This window comes from Heterodontus francisci, chromosome 30 (genome assembly GCF_036365525.1).
Source record: "Heterodontus francisci isolate sHetFra1 chromosome 30, sHetFra1.hap1, whole genome shotgun sequence".
In the NCBI taxonomy this organism is placed as follows: Eukaryota; Metazoa; Chordata; class Chondrichthyes; order Heterodontiformes; family Heterodontidae; genus Heterodontus; species Heterodontus francisci.
In genome coordinates, this window is record NC_090400.1 from 57,102,597 (window position 1) to 57,127,736 (window position 25,140).

Sequence of the window (25,140 nt, forward strand, 5' to 3'; positions counted from 1 at the left end):
TTGATATCTCGGCACTTCAGCTGCAGCTGTGCTCCAAAATATCAGGTGTGCATATTTGGAGCGACTGCTCATGTGTGAATCTATCACATACAAGTGAAGGACTTGTTTCTCACCCGTAAATTAGAACAGGAACATCTGGTCATTTCCCTGCTCCAGTCCACACTCCATTCTGTATTCCATCTCTCGGATATTCCCCTTTCCAGTATTTGTTCCTCTGGCATTCTCTCCATCCAGTACTCCAACCCTCTGCTATATCTTCCTCCATTCCCACTCTCCAGTTTTCATTTTCTTCAGAATCCTGTCCCTACAGTATTCCTCTCCCTCTAATATGCTCTTCCTACAATATTCCCTCTCATCAGCATTTCTTCCCTCTACTATTCCCTCTTTTTGGTATACCCTCACTGTGGTTTTCCCTCCCTCTGGTATTCTGTTTGTCCAGTATTCCCTTCTTTTAATCTCTTGCTTCAATATTCCTTCCTTCTGATATTCCCTCTCTGTGGGTTTCCTTCCCTCTGCTGTTTCTTTTCCATTTTCTCACTTTTTGTTCCTGTGTCTCCTGATGATAGTATTATGAGGGGGGAGGGTAGAGATGCACAGTGGAATCTCTTAACCTGGCGGGGGGAACTGAATTTTTGGACATTAATCCAGTTTATCACAGTGACGATCTCACCCACTGCCCAGTTGGACAGAAGTACATCATCTATATTATGATTACAGCTAATGGCCAAACACAAACATCACACAGGTACTCCAATCAGACTCTGTGATAAAATCTCCCACTGTAACCACCGCTCCGCCCACTGCCCACTACCCCCAACGCCACCCACACCTCCCCCTCTCTTCGACAGGTCAAGTGTTGAGAAACAGCAAGTTCCCATCAGGCACTAGATTATAAAATGACTGATAGCAATCTCCACAGACTGAAACCTTAGATTAAACATCAAACAGATAACTAAATGTTTGGGAGGATGATGGAATTCAGGGCAGATACTCATAAGGTCGGGACTGGAGGTAAATCATCCAGTTTGGCTTAAATATAAAAAGGATTTTGCAGCTTTAATTTGCATTCATAGGGTTATTTCATGCACAGAGTGAGGTACATTTTAAATACCTGCATTATTTCATTTCTGTATTACATTTTTGGATGTGATAAAAACAAAGCCAATTTCACAATGAACAGTAAATGGCCCAGGAGAGGTAATGCTCAGCAATTAAGACCAGGGTCTGAGGTTCAATCTCCGATCTATGCTGAGTTAAACTGATCTCCTAGGAAGTGGCTGGGGAGTTACAACTGGCCTCAGTAATCCTGTACTCAGAGCAGGGTGGGGGGAAAATTACAAAATTAATCACTCCTGCTTATTCTTACTTTGCTGGAATATCCATGTGTATGGAGTGAGCAGTGGATTGGGTTCAGCTGTGATGCCCCTCTCAATGTTTAAATATCTATCTGGCACATATTGGCTTTAGGGGTAGGGTCACACATCAAGAATGGTCACTTGGGCAAATATTAGAGACCAGCCACTGTCCACTGAACCTGTATATTAATGGAGCTCATTCGCAAGTGAAAGTGCATGTGGAACCTATTGTCCAGCAACTGTCAACTCCCATGAAGCCCATACCCAAGAAATAATCAGTACTTACAGAGCCCATACCCCAGTAAGAGCAAGACCTATTTAACCCAGAGCCCAGTGTGAATCAGCACCCATGAAATCCGTACACCAGTGGCAGTCAGCCTGTAGACCCCATACCCCAGTAACAGTCAGTGTCTGTAGAACCCATACCCCAGTAACAGTCAGTGTCTGTAGAACCCATACCCCAATACAGTCAGTATCTATAGAACCCATACCCCAGTAAGTCAGTGTCTGTAGAACCCATACCCCAATACAGTCAGTATCTATAGAACCCATACCCCAGTAACAGTCAGTGTCTGTAGAACCCATACCCCAATACAGTCAGTATCTATAGAACCCATACCCCAGTAACAGTCAGTGTCTGTAGAACCCATACCCCAGTAACAGTCAGTGTCTGTAGAACCCGTACCCCAGTGACAGGTAATGCGTATGGAACATGCCCAAGAACCCATTCCCTGGTAAAAGTTTCTGCCTGTGAAATCCCTACCCTATTGAGAGTCAGTGTGTGTGGAACTCATACCCCAGTGAGAGTCAGTGGGCTGGATTTTATGCACCCGCTGCCGGGAGCGGTGGTGGGCGATGTGGGCTGCAGGCTGGAATGATCTTCCAGCACCCCCGCCACGGAACTTGACATAGAGAGCTTTGTTAAATCACATCCAATGTGTGTGGAACGCGTACCCCAGTGAGAGTCAGTGTGTGTGGATCCCGTACCCCAGTGAGAGTCAGTGTGTGTGGAACCTGTACCCCAGTGAGAGTCAGTGTGTGTGGATCCCGTACCCCAGTGAGAGTCAGTGTGTGTGGGACCCGTACTCCAGTGAGAGTAAGTGTGTGTGGGACCCGTACCCCAGTGAGAGTGAGTGTGTGTGGGACCCGTACCCCAGTGAGAGTCAGTGTGTGTGGGACCCGTACCCCAGTGAGAGTCAGTGTGTGTGGGACCCATACCCCAGTGAGAGTCAGTGTGTGTGGGACCCGTACCCCAGTGAGAGTGAGTGTGTGTGGGACCCGTACCCCAGTGAGAGTCAGTGTGTGTGGGACCCATACCCCAGTGAGAGTCAGTGTGTGTGGGACCCGTACCCCAGTGAGAGTCAGTGTGTGTGGGACCCGTACTCCAGTGAGAGTAAGTGTGTGTGGGACCCGTACCCCAGTGAGAGTGAGTGTGTGTGGGACCCGTACCCCAGTGAGAGTCAGTGTGTGTGGGACCCGTACCCCAGTGAGAGTCAGTGTGTGTGGGACGCATACCCCAGTGAGAGTCAATATGTGTGGAACCCGTACCCCAGTGAGAGTCAGTGTGTGTGGGACCCGTACCCCAGTGAGAGTCAATGTGTGTGGAACCCGCACCCCAGTGAGAGTCAGTGTGTGTGGGACCCGTACCCCAGTGAGAGTCAGTGTGTGTGGGACCCGTACCCCAGTGAGAGTCAGTGTGCGTGGGACCCGTACCCCAGTGAGAGTCAGTGTGCGTGGGACCCGTACCCCAGTGAGAGTCAGTGTGTGTGGAACCCGTACCCCAGTGAGAGTCAGTGTGCGTGGGACCCGTACCCCAGTGAGAGTCAGTGTGTGTGGGACCCGTACCCCAGTGAGAGTCGGTGTGTGTGGGACCCGTACCCCAGTGAGAGTCGGTGTGTGTGGGACCCGTACCCCAGTGAGAGTCAGTGTGTGTGGGACCCGTACCCCAGTGAGAGTCAGTGTGTGTGGAACCCGTACCCCAGTGAGAGTCAGTGTGTGTGGGACCCGTACCCCAGTGAGAGTCAGTGTGTGTGGGACCCGTACCCCAGTGAGAGTCAGTGTGTGTGGGACCCGTACCCCAGTGAGAGTCAGTGTGTGTGGGACCCATGCTCCAGCGAGACTCAGTGTGTGTGGGACCCATACCCCAGTGAGAGTCAGTGTGTGTGGGGCCTGTACTCCAGCGAAAGTCATAATTTTCAGGAGAGAAAGGAAGAAACCTGGCCAAAAAATAAATAAATAAGAAATTCCTCTAAAATTCAACAATCTCATCATCCTCTGTGGGTCTCAGAAACACTCCTCACCCAGACCAACATGTTTAGAGATGATTCATTCAGCTAATCACTGTGTTACTGTTTGTGGTCCGTGTGTTGTGGTTGTTTGGCCTGTTTCTTGAGGGAGCAACTCAGTCCGAGCGAGAAAACCAATGGCTGCTGATTACATTGGCAGCCTTGGACTCAGACAGGATTTCAGTGACTGACGCACACAGGCTCTAGTCTTTCACCCATACTTACACCGTCATGACCCACAATCTGTGAGACGGCAAAAATCACATCCCTTTCATGGGAGCGTTCCAGAGTCTGTGCTGTTATGAAATAGGACAATGGCTTCTTGGACTGCCCAGTCTCGCAAGGAAGGCTCAGGTCCCTGACTCACAACAGTGACCGTTCCTGCTACTGAGGTCAAAGGCCATTTAAAGGAACTCCCTTCCTAACAGCACTGTTGATGTACCTACACCATATGGACTGCAGCGGTTCAAGAAGGCAGCTCATCATTACCTTCTCAAGGGCAATTAGGGATGGACAATAAATGCTGGCCTAGCCAGAGACACCCATATGCCATGAATTAATTAAAAAAAGGATGGTGCTGACCCTCAGTGGGGAGTTGTCCCATTTTTCTTTCAAAAAAGTGTTCCTAAATTAAAAACAAAACTCTTTGAGCAGGAGACGTAGCTGCCATAGCTTGGCAGTATAGCTATGGTGTACCAGTGTAACATCATTGCCTGGCAGCATAGCTACGATGTACCATAGGCTGGCAAAACCTTGTCGTAGCCTTGCAGTGTGGTGCCAATGTATCAGGGTGTTATCCCAGAGCCTGGAAGTATATGGGTTTGTGTGTTGGATTCCTCACATGGTGCTAGCTGAGATTTCATGGGATTGAATGGGGCGAGAAGGGAAGAGGTGAAGATTGGAGGATGACTGACTCTTCGTTCACTCGTGCCAATGCTGCTTACACAGCACATTGAAGTGCTGGTAGAGCAGCATTACCAACCTCCCAGCATGAGAAATGCATTGCGGCAGAGGGAAAGATCTTTCAGAACATTTTTCTTCACCAAAGGAATTAGTTTTAGAAACAGAATAACACAAATATTTACAAAAATGAATCTCTTCACTGCAGATTCTGATGCAGGTTTGTTAATTCTCCAAGCAATTTCAAATTTCTTTTTTAAATAAAGGCTCAGTGGGCCTGGTGCAGGACACAGCAGAATTGGGATGTTCCAGCTCAATCCCCACTCTGCACTGAGTCAGCTAATCTCATCTGAGATGACCACAGTCAACATCTGCTCCATCCTGGGTTAGGGAGGAGAAAACCATTGCCAAGTTCCTGCTCCTGATTGCTATCCAATGACCCCTTCAGGCAGGGGATTTGTGTGGTCATCAGTTGAGGGAGAGACTGGGGGTTTGCTCGCCCAAAGATGAGCTAACAATCCCTTTCTGGACTCATGAAAATTGGTAACTGGAGTAATTATCAGAGGACTGACAGCACCCAAGGAGCCTGTAGACTAGAGAGAATCAGCACTTTGAAAGATAGACTGACTAAACCAGATGGAGGAAAGAAAGAAAAGTTAAAAATACATTTTACCCATTAGTAGCTGTCAGTAATTAAAGGGATTTTTGAGAACCTTCCCACTGATGTTTATTCTCATCAGCAATTTCTGCTCCCAAAATTCCTTTTTAATTTTTTTCAACAATTAAAAAAAATATATTTACCCACTGAGTCCTGAAAAGATCACTGGGAGAGTGGGAGTTCAGAGGCCTCAAAGTTTGGGAACTAAATCCACAGATGCCTGCTCTTAATCATCTGCTTCTTGTTGTTTCAAGAGTACATGCACTGGCCCCGAAATTTCCCCAACTGTCTCAGCTCCCCACCATCCCTCCATATCAAGGAGGTCAGCAGTCACTCACAGCTTTAACAGGACTATTAGAAAAGTAAAGGGAGTCAGTGGGCAGATCCCTCCCTGTGCTGTTTAATAAGATAGAATCCCAGTCACAGAAATCCACAGAAGCGATGAGAACTCTTTAGATAACAGCAGGTTCTCAACAAAGCCTGAACGGTGTCAATTAAAGGCTCCTAGTGAGCCACGATAAGGCAACAAAAAAATACATAGCAACTCAACTGACCCCATGAATGAAACAATTGTCACTTTGCAACATGCTTAAATTCTTAAATGGAAACAAACAAGAAATGAAGTAGATGTCAGACTGGCCCGGTTCCAGCAGCTTTGAGCTCTTCCATTTGTCAGTGTCTGAAATTGATGGGGATCCAGCTCTGGAGAATCAGAAAACCTAATGGCACTTCCACATTTCACAAGTAAACACAAACTGGAAACTATAGGGTTAAACCTGTGATTGCCTCCCCACCCTCTCACCATTCAGATGACTGTGTCTCACTGGGGCAGTTACTAGATGGGGCACAGCAAGATAATATTCGATGTTCCATTCTGTTGACCTTTCCATCATTTGCTGCAATCAATCTTGTGCAAAAAACCAAGGTTACTGGCTCTGATGTTAGTGAGTGGCTGAGGGGCTTAATTGAAACTTGTTGGGAAGAGGCTAAGTGGCTGGTTCTCATTGGTGGGCAGTGGTGAGCGGTAGCCCTCGTAGTTGCGTGGGATGCTTCCGCTGGTGGAGCCGGAGCTGTTGCTCAGGGTCTCGATACTTCCCTCTCGCTGGAGCTCTGCAAGACAAACAGGAGAGAAGCTTTTCAGCCAATGGGACACAGGTGATCAAATGGAAATCACAACCGCCCTAGCAACTTCTGATTTTCTTTGCTAACTTTCCCTCTCCTGAAGTGGAGAATCATCTTGGGGGGGGTACAGTTCCGCAAGCACCAGTCATCCCCTGGAATCACATCCAAGCGGCCATTCTCCGAGTAAGAGATTAAAAGAAGAAAGAGCCTGCATTTATTTGGCCCCTTTAACAGCCTCAGAATGGCCCAGAGAGCTTTACAGCCAATTGAGTACTTTCTGAATTGTAGTCACTGTTGTGATGTAGGAAACAAGGCAGCCAATTTGTGCACAGCAAGATCCCACAACAGTGATGTTGATTGAGGAATAACTATTGGTCTGGACGCTGGGGAGAATTCCCCAGCTCTGCTTCAAAATAGTGCCATGGGATCTTTTACACCCAGCTGGGAGGACAGACGTTGGTTGAACGACTCATTCAGACACAGGAACACTGGCTAATTTCCCCCCCAACAACCCCCCACCTCGACTCAACAGGGCACAACAACCAACTAGGGTGCGTCACCAGAGCTGAATCAACAAACTTGGTACAGGCCAGGCATTGAACCAGGCCTGTGAGACTCAGTGGGTAATTCCACAGTCCAGTGTGGGACTGAGTCATCAGGTACTGAGAGAGAAAAAAAATTGTTGAGGGGTGTGTTACGCCCCACCTACTGACTCACTGCTTCGGCTAAAAATCTCTCAGTAACAGGCAACATCTGGAATCTATGCTTGAAGTTTGCTTTTGATTACTGGATTGAGTGTTTAATCTATTTAGTACTCCTGCACACTGCAGGCACTGTTTCCTGATCCAGGGAAATATGGAGGGGGCAGGTGGTGTGCTAATGCCCACATTAATTCTGTTCTGCCACCCAATAACAGAAGCTGTGAAGGGGGTAGCCTGATATTTCTTCCTTGCAGACAGATCCTCTTTAAGCTGCTCCATTGCTCCATAACCCTGCCGGAGGGGACATGCAAGACTGGGGGCTGCCCAATGAGTGCGAGACATTCTACTCACAGCTCATTGGGAGTTTCAAGTACCCAGACCAGCAAAACAGCAACTTGGCCTGATTGGTGCTGCAGACTCAAAATGGAGAAGGTACATGTGCCAACAAATATCAGTTTGAGGTCAACAACTCAGCACGTGGTGGGACCATGGGGAGTGAGACACCGTGGCACAGCCAACCACTGCCTTTGTACCAGCAAACACTTTTTATTTTGAGGCTATTTCTATACACTTTAAACTCAAACTTCATTTTTTTGCCCCTCATAACATCTCTCAGCCTCCCACCCCAGGCACTAAAGGGCCATTTTTTGACTACCCACTGCCAGCGAATGCATTACCCATCATTACACAGGCGGAATCCAGAGATTTAGACACTCAGAAAATCCAATCGTGAATTCAGGAGAAACATCTTGACCCACAGAGTGGTGAGAATGTGAAAATTGCTACCACATGGAGTGGTTGAGGTGAACAGCAGAGATGCATTTTAAAGGGAAGATGAATAAGCACATGAGAGAGAAAGGAATAGAAGGGTATGCTGATAGGCTTAGAGGAAGTACGTTGGGAAGAGGCTCATGTGGTGCATAAACACCAGCAATGACCAGCTGGGCCGAATGGCCTGTTACTGCACTGTAAATTCTATGTAATGTAAACATTTCTGATACATGCTTCCAATGAGGGATACTCTAGGCTGGTAGTGCAAAAATGGAAAATTATCTGTTTGGAGTACAAGCAAGTAACTGTGAACATGTCTCTAATCTCTGACTGTTGCCCCATGGGTAGTGGGTCTGAGATCCTGAAGTGTGCCCTGAACAGTCAGGGAAGGGAATTTAGAAATGCTGCAATCTTGCTACTTATGCAGGGGTCCGATGTGCCAGTGACCGCTAGCATTGATCCTACAAGAGAAAATGGGTCACAGGGAGGTCCCACCATTTCAATATCCATGGCAGGCACATCCCCACCCAAAATGAGGCAGAAAGCCTGGGATCTGATGCCATCTGGGCAGTGGCGGGGTGGGGAGGTTGAAGGGGGAGGGTGGAGGGCAAGAGAGGGCCAGGACTATTCTGCCAGTAAGAAGGGGCCTTCTGACCCTCTTTATAAGTAGACTGATTGTACCATTAATGAAAAAATGAATTATCTTTCTTGGAGGGATTCAAGATTCTTTGAGGGATAGATCTCTGGATTCCGCCTGTGTAATGATGGGTAATGCATTCACTGGCAGTGGGTAGTCAGAAAATGACCCCTTTAGTGCCTGGGGTGGGAGGCTGAGAGATGTTATGAGGGGCAAAAAAATGAAGTTTGAGTTTAAAGTGTATAGAAATAGCCTCAAAATAAAAAGAGTTTGCTGGTACAAAGGCAGTGGATGGCTGTACCATGGTGTCCAAGTCCTGCCCATCCTGAGGCCAGACATGAGAGCGTGAGACAAATTCTGGGGGGACTGTTCTATGGAGAGCTCAAAGTTCTCTGTCCCTCACTGTTAAGGGTCCTAAATGAGCTAACTTTGGGCAGTTGCAACCTAACTCCTGTGGATACCGATTGATAGCTTAAAACTGCTCACGGTTTGACACTAAGCTGGCAACTTCATCCAGAGATGACATAAGGATGAGTCTGCATTGGAGCTTTGTTATAACAAGGTTAGAAAGGTGTCTAGGGTTCCCTCTCAGGCTTCACCTGGTCTTACCATAAAAGGATTCAATTTTAAATACACCGTGTTTTTAGCTCCCCCTCGGTGAATCCTTGTTCACTAACTTCCAATTAAATGGCAAAGAAACTAGCCAAACAGGTTTTCTTAGGTTTAAAGAAAAAAGGTTGAACTTTATTAAACTTAAACTCTAATTCCATTAATGCCTATGGATACGCGATACACACGTGCAGACAGAGACAGAAAAGAGCAGAAGAAATAAAGTGGAAAAGTTTGAGGCCATATCTGAAGATGGTGTGAGTTACTGTTCTTTGAGCTTGCTGTCAAGTCCTTGATTGTAGATAGGTCTTGCTTTTCGTTTGGGCCCAGTATTCTTCTTAAACCTTGTTGGATGCAGGAGACTTTTCTCTCGAAGTTCATGTGTCCTCAGTGGGTTCAGAGGCTTGTGAGAAAGAGATGGGAGCAGACAGGAGAGGTCTTCTCACTCCAGGAACTAAACAGTCTTTCTCTGAGTTCAAAAACTCTGTGGCTAGTTCAAAAAACACTGGACCAGCCAGTTAGCCATGTGACCAGCTTGTTTAACCAGTCCTGGCTTTTGTGGATTGTATCACCTTAGCAGCTCTTCCTTACACCTTCAATGTCTGGTGATCAAAATCCATTGTGGGTTGAATGTGTCAGGGAATGGTCCTTTTGTCTCCACTCGCACTGTCTGTTAGTATGCAAATGTTTTTCAGCTAAATGCTTGACAGCCCTTGTAACAGGCCTTCTCTCCTTCCCAGAAAGTTTAAAATCAATGTTCATATGACAAAATTAATATGCCTCATTCTTGGCAGGTAGGGCCTGCATGACAAGCTTGGAATGGTGAAGTTGGGCTACTCTTCGCAGCCTGCTGGGATTGTGACACATGGAATAATATAGCACAGAAGGAGGCCACTCAACCCTTCATACCTGTGCCAGCATTCCAATTAGTCCCACTCACCCTGCTGTTTGCCCATATTCCTACAAATGTTTTCCTTTCAAGTATTTATCCAATTCCCTTTTGAAAGTTACTACTGAATCTGCTTCCACCACCCTTTCCAGGCAGCACATTGCTGGGACAGAATAATGAGAGCTTGATCCTAACTCTAACCACAAGAAAAGGCCTCTTGGGCAAGGGAACTGAACACGGGTAGTGTGTGGGACTGTACACCAGCCATAGCCGATGCCTTTAGGGAGAGGTGAAATTAAATTTGAGAGAAAATAAAACAACAAAATGCAGCTTCGCTTCACTCTCTTTGCAGACCTCTAGGTTTTCTATCAGAAACACATATCTCAGTTCAGTGGCCGCCCTACCGTTCCCATCCCCCCACTCCCGGCCGCTGTCTTGTGCTGAATTCAGGACGTTAAGGCCCTAATTTGATTGTGTGTTGACACTAATAAACTATCCCACACTAATACTCGACTTATCCTGTCTGATTTTTCATCTTCATCTGGTGCTGGGAGCAGCTGTCTCTGGTTAGACGTCTCCTGTCTGGGCATTTGCTGCATAGCACACAATTGAAAAATAAACATAGACCAAAGCTGCAATCAGACTCAGTGCCTTTTTTCTGCTGCAGCCTGCTCCTGAATTTGAAATCCATGGTTTGTGTGACTTCTTGCTTTTTTATTTCCATTACCCACTCCTTCCCCATCTCTACCCCTCCAGGGGTCTCCTGTCCATCTGGTCTCCTTGGTGTGGGAGGAAGGGTGAGTGGCCCATTCAGTGCTCAGCTGACAACACAATGAGATGGCCAGTTTCCCAGACAAGGAGTGGGATGAATGTGTTTACTAGCAGAGAGTGGGTGGAGCAGTTGGCTATTACACTATCCCTTGCACCTCTGGGAAGCTGCATTGAATCCGGCATAGACTGGTGGGACCATGGTCTTATTCTGCTAGCTGTGAGAATGCTACATGAAATGAGTTTTGGAAAGTGTATTAGAAATGGCAGTACAATAATTAGGCACTAAATTGACAATCTCACCCTTGAGACTCCAGAAAGAGTGGCTGCTGTGGTGAATGGGAATATTATAGTGTTGTCATAGTGGGCATCCCTCTGCGGTGAGGGTTGTTGGTGGAGTATAGAGTGAGCCTTGATGTGCATCTAACCTACATGACTATTGGGAAAATAAAATTTTATTGTGGCAAAGCTGGCCTTGTATTCAGAAAAGCAGAAAATGGGTGGATCACATTTGATGATCATGAGGTGACTCTTTAACTGCTTGGGATCATTAGCTAAATAGAAATACCCCTTAGTTCCCCTGCTGGTACTGCGATATACAGAATAGGAAATCCTGCAGTCTTTTGCTGCTCTGTGCTGGGTTAGCTGGTCTCAGATGCAGCAGCTGGGGCTTTACAATTGAGGGCAACACCACTAGGCTAAGGAGGACAAAGAAATTTCCCACTTACAATCTTACAGAGCAGAAGGAGGCCATTCAGCCTACTGCTCTTTGAAAGAGTTATCCAATTAGTCCTGCTCACCCCTGCTCTTCTCTCATAACCCTGTAAATTCTTCTGTTTCAAGTATTTACCAATTTCCTTTTGAAAGTTACTATTGAATCTGCTTTCATCACCCTTTCAGGTAATGCATTCGAGATCATAACAACTCGCTACATAAAAATGTTTCTCCTCATCCCTCCTGGGGATTTTTTGCCCTCTTGTCTCTGGAAAAGATTTCTCCTCATTTACTCTTTCAAGACCCCTCATAATTTTGAAGACATCTATTAAATCAACCCTTAACGTTCTCTGCTCTAAGAAGAACAATCCCAGTTTCTCCAGTCTCTCCACATAATTGAAGTCCCGTATCCCTGGTATCTCCAGTAGCAGTCAATTCTTTCTGTGATTCCCATTGGAAAGAGTGTGTCTGGATGTCAGATGAGAACAGGACTGGGTTCAATTCTGACATGCCCAGTGCGGTACTGAGGGAATGCTGCACTGTCGGAAGCATCGTGTTTCAGATGACACATTAAAACTGAGTTGTGTTTTGCCCGCTCTGGTAGACGGTGGAGATTGCAATTCTCTATCTGAAGAATAGCAGGAGATTCTTGTGTGACGTCCTGCCCCAACATTCGTCCCTCAACCATCACCACCAAAAATAGATTAACTGGTCAGACATCTCATTATTGATTGTTGGGCATTGCTGTGCACAGGCTGACTGTTATGCTTACCTCTTTAACCTAGATCCCATGCTCTGGAATTCCCTCCATAATCCTTTCCACCTCTCTATTTCTCTCTCCTCCTTTAAGACGCTCCTTAAAACCTACCTCTTAGACCAAGCTTTTGGTCACCTGTCCTAATATCTCCTTATGTAGCTTGGTGTCAAATTTTATAAAATGATGCCCCCGTGAAATGCCTTGGGATGTTTTACTACGTTAAAAGCCTATATAAAGCTAAGTTGTTTTTTAATGTTTACCTATAATAATAACACTGACTCACATTAATTTATTGCACATAAATTGCTTTGGGATCTTTGTGGGAGATGTGATAAAGTACTATATAAATGTAAATATTTCTTAATTTTCCCCCTAGGCTCTTTTGAAGGCTTCTTGCTGGGGTACTATCCCCTCCCCCAGCCTAGTGACAAAGCAGGATCAGGCTTGACTGTGATGCCCCCCATGGTCAATCAGCCTACTGATACTCAGTGTCTCAGCTCACACATCAAGAATGGTGACTTTGGTGAGATGTCTGTGGAACCATAACTCAGGATAAGGCAGCACTTTCAGGAGAACAGAATTAGAAAAACTAAAGATCTTTAATTGCTTTTTAACCCAATACAGGTGGAGTCTGTCATCGGTAAGTGCTCATACCTTTTGTCTGAAGTGTCCCACTCCAGAGATTCGAGCACAAAATCCAGGCTGATATCCCCAGTGCAGTCCTCAACCAACACCACAATCTGGTCATTAACCTTATTGCTATTTTTTGGAGCTTGCTGTGCACAAATTGGCTGCCACATTTTCTACATTACAACAGTGATTACACTTTAAAATACTTTATTGGTTTTGAAGCACTTTGGGACATCCTGAGATTGTGAAAGCTGCTATCTAAATGCAAATTCTCGTTCACTGGAGTCTACTATTCATCACAGGGTAAACTGCGCCAAACTCTGCCCCCAGTATACAGTCTCAATCAATGGGAGCACAGGTTGGCGAATTAGTCCCAGCAGTCAGCATGGCCAATTAATTTTAATGACTGGAAAATGAGGAGTGTCATGAATGGGATGTGCTGATATCTGTGCCCAATTCTCTGACCTCCACACCCTCAATGGGATCCTTGCAAAATTTATCCTCACATATCACTGAGGAATTGCCCTCTGAGGATACTCGCTGTAGAGGACATGTGGCATAGAATTCCAGGGACTGACAGGCACACTGCCGGCAGTCATGGCACGGATCACAGTAATGGAGATAGAAGCAATGGGTTGAGCAATGGAAGCTTGGCAAAGATATCTTAGTCACACCTTGAAAATAATGAAAGGCATGGGGCTGAATTTTTAGGCCCTGATGGGGGTGGGCACAGAGGCGTGTGGGTGTGGAATTTCACACCGCAAGCCAATATGCTCCTTCCCTGGTTCCAGCCTGCTCCGGGACCATTTTCCCGGAGGTGGGTTTGGGGGGTTGGGCAGCAGGGCTACCTGCCCACAAGCAATGATAGCCAATTCAGCTAGTTAAAAGCCTATTAAGCTCTATTGTTGGAGGCCGACTGGAATTTTCTGGTTGGCCTCCAGGTCCTGGGAGGCGTCAGGGAACAGTCTGCTGCCAGGAGGCTGCCTCCAGGCAGATTGAGAGGCCCTCCCTGCCGGTCTGCCCAACTTTAGCTGCAGGTTGCCCTTTTGAGGGGTTCCCCTTCCACAGGCCTGGGTGCTTCTTCAGTCCTGGAGGGCCTCCTATTGGCCCTCCTGTTTCGAGAGCGTGCCTGCCATCCTTAATTGGATGGTGAGTCCACCCTTTGGTCATTAATTAGCCAATTTGGGGAAAATCACAGGCAGGTGACTGCTCCCCACACAGTGCGGGCTTCGAACCCCCATTTGACCATGACAGTGGAATTCCGAAGTCTGTGGGGAATATCCTGCCCAGGAGGTGTGTACATTGGCCTAATGCTTGCATTTTTTTAAACAACCTAATTTTGGATCTATAAATGCAGTAATGTTAATTCTGCGGACAGTAACTCACCTCCCCATTCCTCAAAGTCTGTCCACTATCTACAAGGCACAAGTCAGGAGTGTGATGGAATACTCTCCACTTGTCTGGATGAGTTCTGCTCCAACAACACTCAGAAGCTCAACACCAAAGCAGCCTGCTTGATTGGCACTCCATCCATCACCTTAAACATTTACTCCCTCCATCACTGATGCACAGTAACAGCACTGTATACCATCTACAAGATGCACTGCAACAACTTGCCAAAGCTCCTTCGACAGCACCTTCCAAACCCACGACTTCTACTACCTAGAAGCACAAGGGCAGCATGGGAACACCAACACCTTCAAGTTCCCCTTCAAGCCACATACAATCCTGACATAGAACTATATCGCTGTTCCTCCACTGTTGCTGGATCAAAAACCTGGAACTCCCTCCCTCACAACACTGTAGATATACCTACACCACATGGACTGCAGCAGTTCAAGAAGGCAGCTTACCACCACCTTCTCAAGGACATTGAAGGATGGACAATAAATGCTGACTGTTGCAGCGGTGCTCACATGCCATGAATGAACAAAAAAACCCGTGATTTCTTCCAGTTCACTCCCTTTCATCTCCATTCAATCCTTCATTTCAGGATCTTTCCCCAGTTCAATCATCTGTGAATGGCCTTCAGTTTCTCTTCATACCTCTCTCCGTGTCTCTTCTGTTTCTTTAGTAATCGTTCCCACTTTGCTCTTTTACTCAAATGACCCATAATATTTGCACTTTTACAACTCAGTGTCGAGCTTGCTTCCTACCATTTCACTCCCTCCTCTCCTGAAGATGCTGAATCAGGCTGGCTGATCACAGCTCACACATGTGTGAAACTAAGTAGGGAGTGAGGACAGACTATTTAACTGTAGGGGGCACCCACAGTGGAAGTCAGGCTGACTTTTCCAGACACTATCCACAGGCGCTGAGGCTAATTGTACCCTCCATATACTGCCCCCTGAAGATGGACAGCTAAGTCAACAGGGACTGAACTTGGAATCTTCATAGTCTGCAGTAACATACCAGGCTGTGCACAGCACTTACATCCCTCAGTCTGCATTGGAGCAGATGAACATTTAAACATACAGTACGGTAACGTTGATTTCTTGTAGTCTACCAGGCATGCAAGTACATGGTTACACACTGAGCCAAGCCCAATCTCACCAGCTCTGGTACCCACTCACTAGACCACAAGACACCCCCTTCCTGGAAAAAAAGGCCAGAATATCTTCTCCTTGTAATTTCTCCCGACCATGGCCCCCTTCTCAGCAGAACTGTGTGTGTTAATTCAACAACTATTTTAAATAGTTGTAACGCTGTAAGAAAAATTCCCACAAATCCACATTTATGTGGGCATGGCTTTGGAGTCCACTGAACTGTGGTGATTGCAAGTGGCAGAAATCTTTGTCGGCAAAGAAGGTTTTGAAGACGCCTGGTTACAACAGGGGGGTTCATGACCTTTAATTACTGCCATCTTAACACTTCCCATAAGGGCTACGGAAAATAATTTAATGGTTATTCATCTTCCAGTTTTTTTTCTCACGTTAAAAATAATCTCTTCGTTTATGGGAAATGTGATTTTTTTTCCCCAGTGCTTCTTTGTTTTGATAGCTGGGAGAGGTGTGTGGGTCGTTGCAGAGTGAGGGGAGCTGGTGGCTGGGGCCCAGCAACGAGTGAACTCAACAGCTCAGTGTTAATGCAGGGCCAACGATGATTAACTACCAATTTGATCCCTGTGGCCTGACCCCCTGCTCACTGATGTATCTCTAGTTTATGGACTCTGGTTTTCAGATAAACTGTTTTGCACTCCAACCCATTTCACTGAGCACCTGAACTTCCATGCAGATCGTCCCGAACTCTTGCCATAACTTGAGTGGGAGATTAGTGGAACCACCCTGCACCCACCTCAGAGAAATGGTGTCAATGGCTGATTACTAAACAGCTATCTGCATTTATAAAGCATCTTTAACACAGTAAAATATCCCAAGGCATTTCACAGGAGCTGAATCAAACAAAAATTTGAAAACAAGCCAAAGAAGGAGATATTAGGACAAATCAAAAGCTTGGTCAAAGAGGTAGGCTTTGAAGAGCATCTTAAAGGAGGAGAGAGAAGTGAAGAGGTTTAGAGCTTAGGGCCTAGACAGCTGAAGGCATGGCCACCAATGGTGGGGTGAAGGAAGTGGTGGATGCTCAAGAGGCCAGAACTGGAGGAGCGCAGAGATCTCAGAGGGTTGTAGGGTTGAAGGAGGTTAGACAGATAGGGAGGGGTGAGGCTAAGGAAGAATTTGAACGCAAAGATGAGAATTTTAAAATTGAGGCGTTGCTGGACTGGGAGCCAATGTAGGTCAGCAAGCACAGGGGTGATGGGCGAATGGGACTTGGTATGAGTTAGGATTCAGACAGCAGGGTTTTGGATGAGCTGAAGTTCACAGAGGGTGGAAGAGGTGAGACTGGCCAGGAGAGCATTGGAATAGTTGCTGTTTATCCATGGGTCCTGCTAAATATCACAGCAGGACATCAATAGAATCCTTCAGAAATTGAGGGCCTGCTTCGAGGAACCCCTGTGTGAAAAGCATAGACTTAATTGTCCTGAATTGTCTTCAATGTTACTCTATGGAAATACCATTCAAGTATAACAGACCTATTTATAACATCATACAACAGTAGTATGAACATGTAATTTGAAGCATGTCTGTCTGGGATTCAGGCACAACTGCATTTTGTGCTGTTACCAATCTTTCATCCTCAGACACTTCACACAATGAAGTCAGCAAAAGAGAAATCAAGTATGCCAGGAAGTACTGAATCGCCACTCCAAGCCAGGAGGTAGCCTTCAGATCAAGTACAAGCAAGTTTAGACTGTTTGGCTCTGTGAGTGGCAGAATGCCTGAATCCTATCCCAGGCCACTTTCAGCTTTCGGATGAGACATTAAACCAAGGCCCCATCTGCTCTCTCAGGTGGATGTAAAAGATTCCATGACTATTTCAAAAAGCAGGGGGGGGTGGTTATCCCTGGTGTCCTGGCCAATATTTATCCCTCAATCAACATCACTAAAATAGATTATCTGCTCATTATCTCGTCGCTGCTTGTGGGAGCTTTCTGTGCACAAATTAACTGCCACAATGACGACACTTCAAAAGTACTTCATAGGCTGTAAAGTGCTTTGCGACATCCTGAGGTTGTGAAAGGTGCTATATAAATGCAAGTTTCTTATTCTTTCTTTTACTATTCCTGTTTCCTTTGTATAACCCAGCTCCACATCCAATAATTTGGACAAGTTAAGTGAGTGGGAAAATGCATGGCAGATGCAGTATAATGTGGATAAATGTGAGGTTATCCACTTTTGTAGCAAAAACAGGAAGGCTGATTATTATCTGAATGGCTATAAACTGAGAGAGGGGAATATGCAGCGAGACCTGGATGTTCTCGTACACCAGTCGCTGAAGGTACGCATGCAGGTGCAACAGGCGGTAAAAAAGGCAAATGGTATGTTGGCCTTCATAGTGAGAGGATTCGAGTACAGGAGCAGGGATGTCTTGCTGCAATTATACAGGGCTTTGGTGAGGCCACACCTGAAATATTGTGTGCAGTTTTGGTCTCCTTATCTGAGGAAGGATGTTCTTGCTATAGAGGGAATGCAGCGAAGGTTTACCAGACTGATTCCTGGGATGGCGGGACTGACGTATGAGGAGAGATTGAGTCAGTTAGGATTATATTCGCTGGAGTTCAGAAGAGTGAGGGGGGATCTCATAGAAACCTGTAAAATTCTAACAGGACTTGACAGGGTAGATGAAGGAAGGATGTTCCTGATGGTGGGGGAGTCCAGAACCAGGGGTCATAGTCTAAGGATACGGGGTAAACCTTTCAGGACTGAGATGAGGAGAAATTTCTTCACCCAGAGAGTGGTGAACCTGTGGAATTCGCTACCACAGAAAGCAGTTGAGACCAAAACATTGTATGTTTTCAAGAAGGAGTTAGACATAGCTCTTGGGGTGAAAGGGATCAAAGGGTATGGGGGGAAAGCGGGAACAGGTTACTGAGTTGGATGATCAGTCATGATCATAATGAATGGCAGAGCAGGCTCGAAGGGTCGAATGGCCTACTCCTGCTCCTATTTTCTATGTTTCTATAAGATGATCACTCTTCAGTTAAGTGTACATTTCCAAACCTGTACATTTGATGGCCTTTTATACCATGGAAAATTCTGTTCAGCACAAGGAGAGAACTGAGACAAGGAAAAAGAACAGAAGGACCTTGCGTTACATTGCACCTTTAATGACTTCAGGAGATCCAAAAGCACTTCACAGCCAACAATTGTTCAAATTTAGTCACTCTTGTAATGAAGTGACACCAATTTGCACACTGAAAGCTCCTGCAAGCAGCAGTGAGATAAATGGCCAGATAATTTGTTCTTTTTATAGTGATGTTGGTTCATCGATATATGTGGACTAGGATGCTGGGAGAATTTTTTCTTCAAATAGTGCAATGGGATTGTACAGATCCTCCTGAGAGGACAGAGGGGGTCTTCGTTTAACATCTCATTCAAATGACGACATCTCTAACAATGCAGCACCCGCTCAGTAGCATGCAGAAATATCAGCCTAAATTATGTGTCCAAGTCTCTGGAGTGAGGCTTGAATCTATGACCTTCTGACGTAGAGGGGAAAGTGAAGATCCACTAGAATGAAGCCATTTACTTTTACACAACCTACACTGGCCACTGCCCCATTGAAGAAGAAATCCAAACACAGGCCAAACTGGAAACTTCTTGTTGTATACAGTGTTGTTAAGAATGTTGCTGCTAACTCTGCTGTCCCTAACCTACTTCGCACCAAGTCCTGTTCACCTATGACTCCTGAGCTTGTTTGGCTCCTGGTCCACCAGCGTTTTGATATTAAAATTCTCATCCTTTTTTTCAATCCCTCCATGGCATCGCTCCTCCCTGTCTCTGTAACCAAGGTGCCTTCAGCTGCCTAGGCCCTAAGCTCTGGAATTCCCTCCCTGAGCCTCTCTGCCTCTCTGACCTCCTGTAAAACACTCTCTAAAACCTCCCTTTTTGACCAAGCTTTTGGTCACCTGTTCTAATATCTCCGAATGTGGCTCAGTCAAATTTTCCCTGCTAATGCTCCTGTGAAGTGCCCTGGAATGTTTTACTATGTTAAAGGCACTATATAATTGCACGTTGTTGAATGTATCTTTGTTTATACAGTATTATAATTTTCCTTGTAGTGTAGAATCACATTATACAGAGAACCCCACACTGAGCACCTGCAAGTAAAAAATGGTCAAGGTGGCAAAATGTGGTTAGTTTTCTGTGGAGCTAATAGGACAAAAACAATTCATTATAATTAATGTTCCCACATCTGAACTTTTCCTGTATCACATAATCCACATGAGGAAGGGGCTCCTCTATTCAAGAAGAGATTTTACCATAAGAATCTCATCTAAAGAGTGGGATAGGGTCTCCCCATCGGGACCCTTTTTAAAATAATGAACCTGCCACAGTGAATTATCACTTTTTTTTTGCTTTTTGTTGCTAATCTTAATTTTCCTTTTGTGATGACATCATGAGAGGGTCTGTCTGAGTTATATCACTGAGCAGTCTGAGAAAAGGAATTTGACTAAATTGTGAGATTTGGGTTCTATTCCTGGGATGCTCAATGACAGTGACATTTTACCTCTAACCCTTGCACTGCAGGGCTCCAGCCAACCACTTCCCCCAGTGATGTCCCAACAGTTCATCATTTAGATGAACGGAACCCAACAAAAATACGAGTGATTTATTGCAATTTGAAATATTTTTGCTCTTTTCAATGTAACTGGGTTGTGTTTATTCTATCCAACAGTTTGTGGCTGACCTTGTACATGAAGATCGACAAGAGGATTAAAATGCTGTATGGATACCAATCGTTTTTCTTTTTAATTAATTTTGCATTCATCACAGTGAAGGAGGATAGTCTTGGTGAGCAGAATACTTTTCACTTCAGGCATCCAGTGTTAACTGTGAATACTCCCAGGTGGGGTGCAACATGAACTGCTGCTGGAAAAAAAGCCCACCAGACCTTTCAAAAATGAATTGCTTGAAAAAGACCATTAAAGGGTAAGGGGAATGAACAGGTGAGTGGGATTACATTGGTTAATTAAAATGGAGTGAAACACCAGTGCAGACTATGATGGCTTGAAGAGCCTGTTTTGATCCTGTAATTTTCTATGATTCTTTAAAGCTGTTTTTATTCTGTTCTAACTTCAGAAGCTCCCTATTGCACTAGTGTGACCTTTTTATATTTTATACATCAGTCATCCTATGGCCTAAGTGAGATCAGCCATCAATGTTGAAATAAGGGAAGTCATTTACTGTGGGCCCATGTCCATTAGGTACTGCATTGTGACTCCTGAAATTCATTTTAATAGGAACATAGGAGTGGGAGTTGGCCCATCAAACCTTTTCCAACATTCAATCAGATCATGCCTGATCTGTACCTCAACTCCATTTTCCCATCTTTTGGTCTCTGTATTGAAAATTTCAACTAACCCCAACATCTATAGCCCAGGGGAGCGGGTTCCAGACCTCCACTACCCTTAGTGTGAAGAAATGCTTCCTTGATTTAACCCCTGCATGGCCCAGCTCTGATTTTAAGATTATCTCCCCTTGGCTTCGGCTCCCCACCAGAGGAGATTGTCTGTATTTACGCTACTGAATCCCTTAACCATTTTAAATATCTTGATTAGATTGGAGATTTTCATTCATCAATCTGGCTGAATTCATACCCACATCATTAATGACATTTATAGAGGAGAACACCTGCCAGTGAGCAGCCAGATGGCACAGTGTGCCAGCACCCTAAACCACAGATTGAAGACCTTGGCTCAACTCCCTGCTTCATTTGACTGACCTATCCTACAGATGGTGTTTTACAGATCTCTGCCAGGTTGTCAGGTGCAACTCTAAGTGGACTTGAGGGGACCAAACTGATAGGAAGCAAGGAAAATATTTTCCTTGCCTCCTATCAGCTGTGCACAAGGAGCAGCACTGGTGAGGGTCACAGAACTGACTGTCACTACAGTTGACTACTTGCAGTTTCCGGGGCCACGGGAAGCTCTGAGTGACAGAATATCAACTGGACGAATACCAATCTATAATAAGACATGTACCTTTGGCCATATTTACACATTCACTACTGTTTCCACTGCAGTGTGTCAGCTAATTAACTCACCTGCCACTCACAACGACGACTGCCCCCATCAATACTATCATGAAATTTCCCACAGATTTTTAATTTACCCTTCTGTTTTATTATATTAGAAATGCTGTCACATTTTAGGTTTTATGAGCATATTTTCTTTATGGAAAGGATTTAGGAATTGAATTGTGTTGTATTTTAAAAGAAAATGCATTCATAAGCTTTTTTTAAAAAAAGGGCAGAGGCTGCTTGCATTGAAGGTCTGGATTAAAGCCAGACAGGCCAGTCTGTGGAATCTCACAGCTCACCTTCTATTTCAAATTGATACCCTGAGGGTCAACTGTCTCATCCCAAACTTATTAATCAACAACAACTTGCATTTAAATAGCACCTTTAATGTAATAAAATGACCCAAGGCACTTCATAGGAAGCAAACAAAATTTGACACTGAGCCACCTATGGAAATATTAAGACATGTGATCAAAAGCTTGGACAAAGTGGTGGTTTTTTAAGGAACTTCTTAAAGGAGGAGAGAGAGGTGGAGAGGTTTAACGAGGAATTCCAGAGCTTAGGGCCTTGTCAGCTGAAGGCACAGCTGCCAATGACGGAGTGATTAAAATCGGGGATGTGCAAGAGGCCAGAATTAGAGGAGTGCAGAGATCTTAGAGTGCAGAGGTTGCAGAGAAGGCGAGAAGCCTTGGAGGATCTGTAAACAAGGATGAGAATTTTAAAATTGAGGGATTGCCAGACTGAGAGTCCATGTAGGTCAGGGAGCATGGGGTTGATGGGTAAACGGGACTTCATGCAAGTTAGGATGCAGGCAGCAGAGTTTTTGATGAATCTAGGATGTTCTTTATTTATCTGGAGATCAGTAGGTGGGGTGGCAGAGATGACTGGTATTATTGACAGACCTACTGGTGATTCACCGATTAGGAATGGAGTTAGAGGGACAGCCTCCCACTGGCTTTGTAAACGGAGAAAAAGGGACAAAGCAGCACATGGGCAGTCAGTTAGGTATGGGGAAGAAGCCTGACTAGAAAAGAACGCTAATAGGTTAGTGTGGTGTATTTTTATTATTTTTTCTGGTTCTTGAGAAATATTCTGCAGTTAGTTAAATTAAGCTGTGATTCGATCAAGTGTTACATTGTGTGCTCACTTTGAAAATAAAACAGCTTAATGAGTAGTATCTGGCTTCGCCTCACTATGGTATGAATGCACCGACTAAAGGTTTGGAGAAAGGCATGTGAGGGCATGTGAAAGAAAGGATATCAGATTCAGATCACAAGGGGGTACAATCGTTACAACCATGGGTTATGTTGTTAGATACTGGCCAGTACGTTCGCATAGTGGTTATGTAACTGGACTAGTAATCCAAGGTCTGGACTAATAATCAAGTAGAAGGTGAGTTTAAATCCAACTATGACACCATTCAGTTCAAAAATAAATCTCAAAATAAAACTCATCTGTAAAAGTGACCATGGAGCTGCCAGTGATTGTCATAAAAACCCACATGGTTCACTAATCTCCTTTAGGGAAGTGTCCTACCTGGGTTGGGTTTATGTGTGACTCCAGTCCCACACCAAGGGTCCAAGAAGAAGGCTCACCACTGCCTTCTAAGAGGAAGTAGGGATGGGCAATAAATGCCAGTCTTGCCAGTGACACCCACATCCTGGGGACTTTTTTTTTAAAGGTACAGGCACACTCCAGGACATAAAGCACTCAGACCACTTATGGGAGTGAGGAGCACCACAGTACCCGAAAAAATGACTAAGGTAGACCACAAATCTATTACAAGGGCAGCAGCTGGCAAAGTACAATTAATGCTCTCCATCTCTACTGTTGGGATTTGAATCCAGCCTAGACTGACAGGGTGAGCTGTCAGTAATCTGAAACAAAACCAGTTTGGATTGTTTGAAACTAGTTCTTAGTGGATGTGGGCACACAGCAAAAAATTCAAAACACCCCGGTAATGCAGAGCTAAGTAGCAGTCTCGCTAAAAGTTACCACAAAGAGATGGCTGATTTAAGAAATGAAAATGTAAGGGACATTTTTCCACAGTGACTCACTGGGAATGGATAAAATGTTCCTTTCATCAGTCAAAAATCCATAAAATCCAAGCAAAATTTAGCAAAAGCTATCAGAATCAATAGCAACATCAAATTTTGCAATCTCTACCCTGAGGCTAGTTCTCAGGTTAATTCTTAACTAGATTGGCAAGTTACTTGAATGATTAAAGACAGAGTGATACAGACAAGGGCAGCTCAGCTGGGAGTGCTTACTTTACAACAAACAAAAAAAAGATGTACACTAGTATTATTCCAACAGAGCCTCCCTCCAAAAATGAGTTACAATAGAACTTTTTTTAAGGTTGTTGTTATATAGACACCAACAACCATGACAATTTGCATTTATATGGCACCTTTAACGTAGTAAAATGTTCCAAGTTGCTTCACAGGAGCATTATCAATGGGACTTGGCGCAAGTTAGGTTATGAGCAAGAGTTTTTTTTAAACAATATACAAAAGGAAAATACTACAGATGCTGGAAATTTGAAATAAAAACAGAAAATGCTGAAAATATTCAGCAGGTCAGGCAGCATCTGTGGAGAGAGAAACAGAGTTAACATTTCAGGTCGATGACCCTTCATCAGAACTGGGAAAAGTTATAAATGTAATTAGGTATTAAGTAGCTCAAATGGGGGAGGGTGGAAAAAGAACAAATGGGAAGGTCTGTGATAGGGCGGAAGACAGGAGGCATTAAATGACAAAAGATTAGAGATACAGCACTGAAACAGGCCCTTCGGCCCACCGAGTCTGTGCCGACCATCAACCACCCATTTATACTAATCCTACACCAATCCCATATTCCTACCAAACATCCCCACCTGTCCCTATATTTCCCTACCACCTACCTATACTAGTGACAATTTATAATGGTCAATTTACCTACCAACCTGCAAGTCTTTTGGCATGTGGGAGGAAACCGGAGCACCCGGAGGAAACCCACACAGACACAGGGAGAACTTGCAAACTCCACACAGGTAGTACCCAGAATTGAACCCGGGTCCCTGGAGCTGTGAGGCTGCAGTGCTAACCACTGCGCCACTGTGCCGCCCAAAGAGTTGGTGGGACAGAGCCAAAGGGAGTAATAATGGGACAAGTAAAGAGACAAATGATGTGTGCAGAGGAGGTGTGAATGGCAGAATATTGAACAGCTTCCCTTACAAAGCAAAACAAGAGCAAACAAGATTAAGACCGAAACATGCAAAGAAAATGAAACAAAATGGGGGCAGAAATTGTGGTCTGAAATTATTGAACTCAATGTTGAGTCCAGAAGGCTGTAAAGTGCCTAACTGAAAGATGAAGTGCTGTTCCTTGAGCTTGTGTTAAGCTTCATTGGAACACTGCAGTAGGCCGGGGAGACATGCCAGCATGAGAGCAAGGTGGAGAATTAAAATTGTAGGCCACCAGAAGCTCAGGGTCGTGCTTGCAGACTAAATGGAGGTATTCCGCAAAGTGGTCACCCATTTTGCATTTGGTCTGTCCAATGTAGAGCAGACCGCATTGTGAGCAGCAAATACAGTATACTAAATTGAAAGAAGTGCATGTTTCACCTGGAAGGAGGTTTTTTTTAACCAGTTTGATACTGGTATCTGTTAAGAGTGTCAGGAGGCTGGCAGATCTGAGTTATACTGCCAGCTCCACATTGTTCTTTGAGCAAGGGAAACAGAGGTCTGCATTTCTCTGTTCACTGGTATTGGAATGCTAATTACA

General features: G+C 45.0%; 1 protein-coding gene across 6 annotated transcripts in view; it reads right to left on the reverse strand.

Moving 5' to 3' along the window:
* Positions 1–25,140, reverse strand: part of bcas3 (BCAS3 microtubule associated cell migration factor) — a 999,028-nt gene that overhangs the window by 19,664 nt on the left and 954,224 nt on the right. For 2 of the 6 annotated variants that reach the window (XM_068010741.1, XM_068010743.1), the window contains one exon: positions 3,334–6,308. In XM_068010741.1, the coding sequence (XP_067866842.1) occupies positions 6,160–6,308 (149 nt within the window). In that variant the 3' untranslated portion in view covers positions 3,334–6,159. Of the gene's footprint in view, positions 1–3,333; positions 6,309–25,140 lie in introns of those variants that run through there. The other 4 variants (XM_068010740.1, XM_068010739.1, XR_010968797.1 and 1 more) reach the window with 3 other exon arrangements.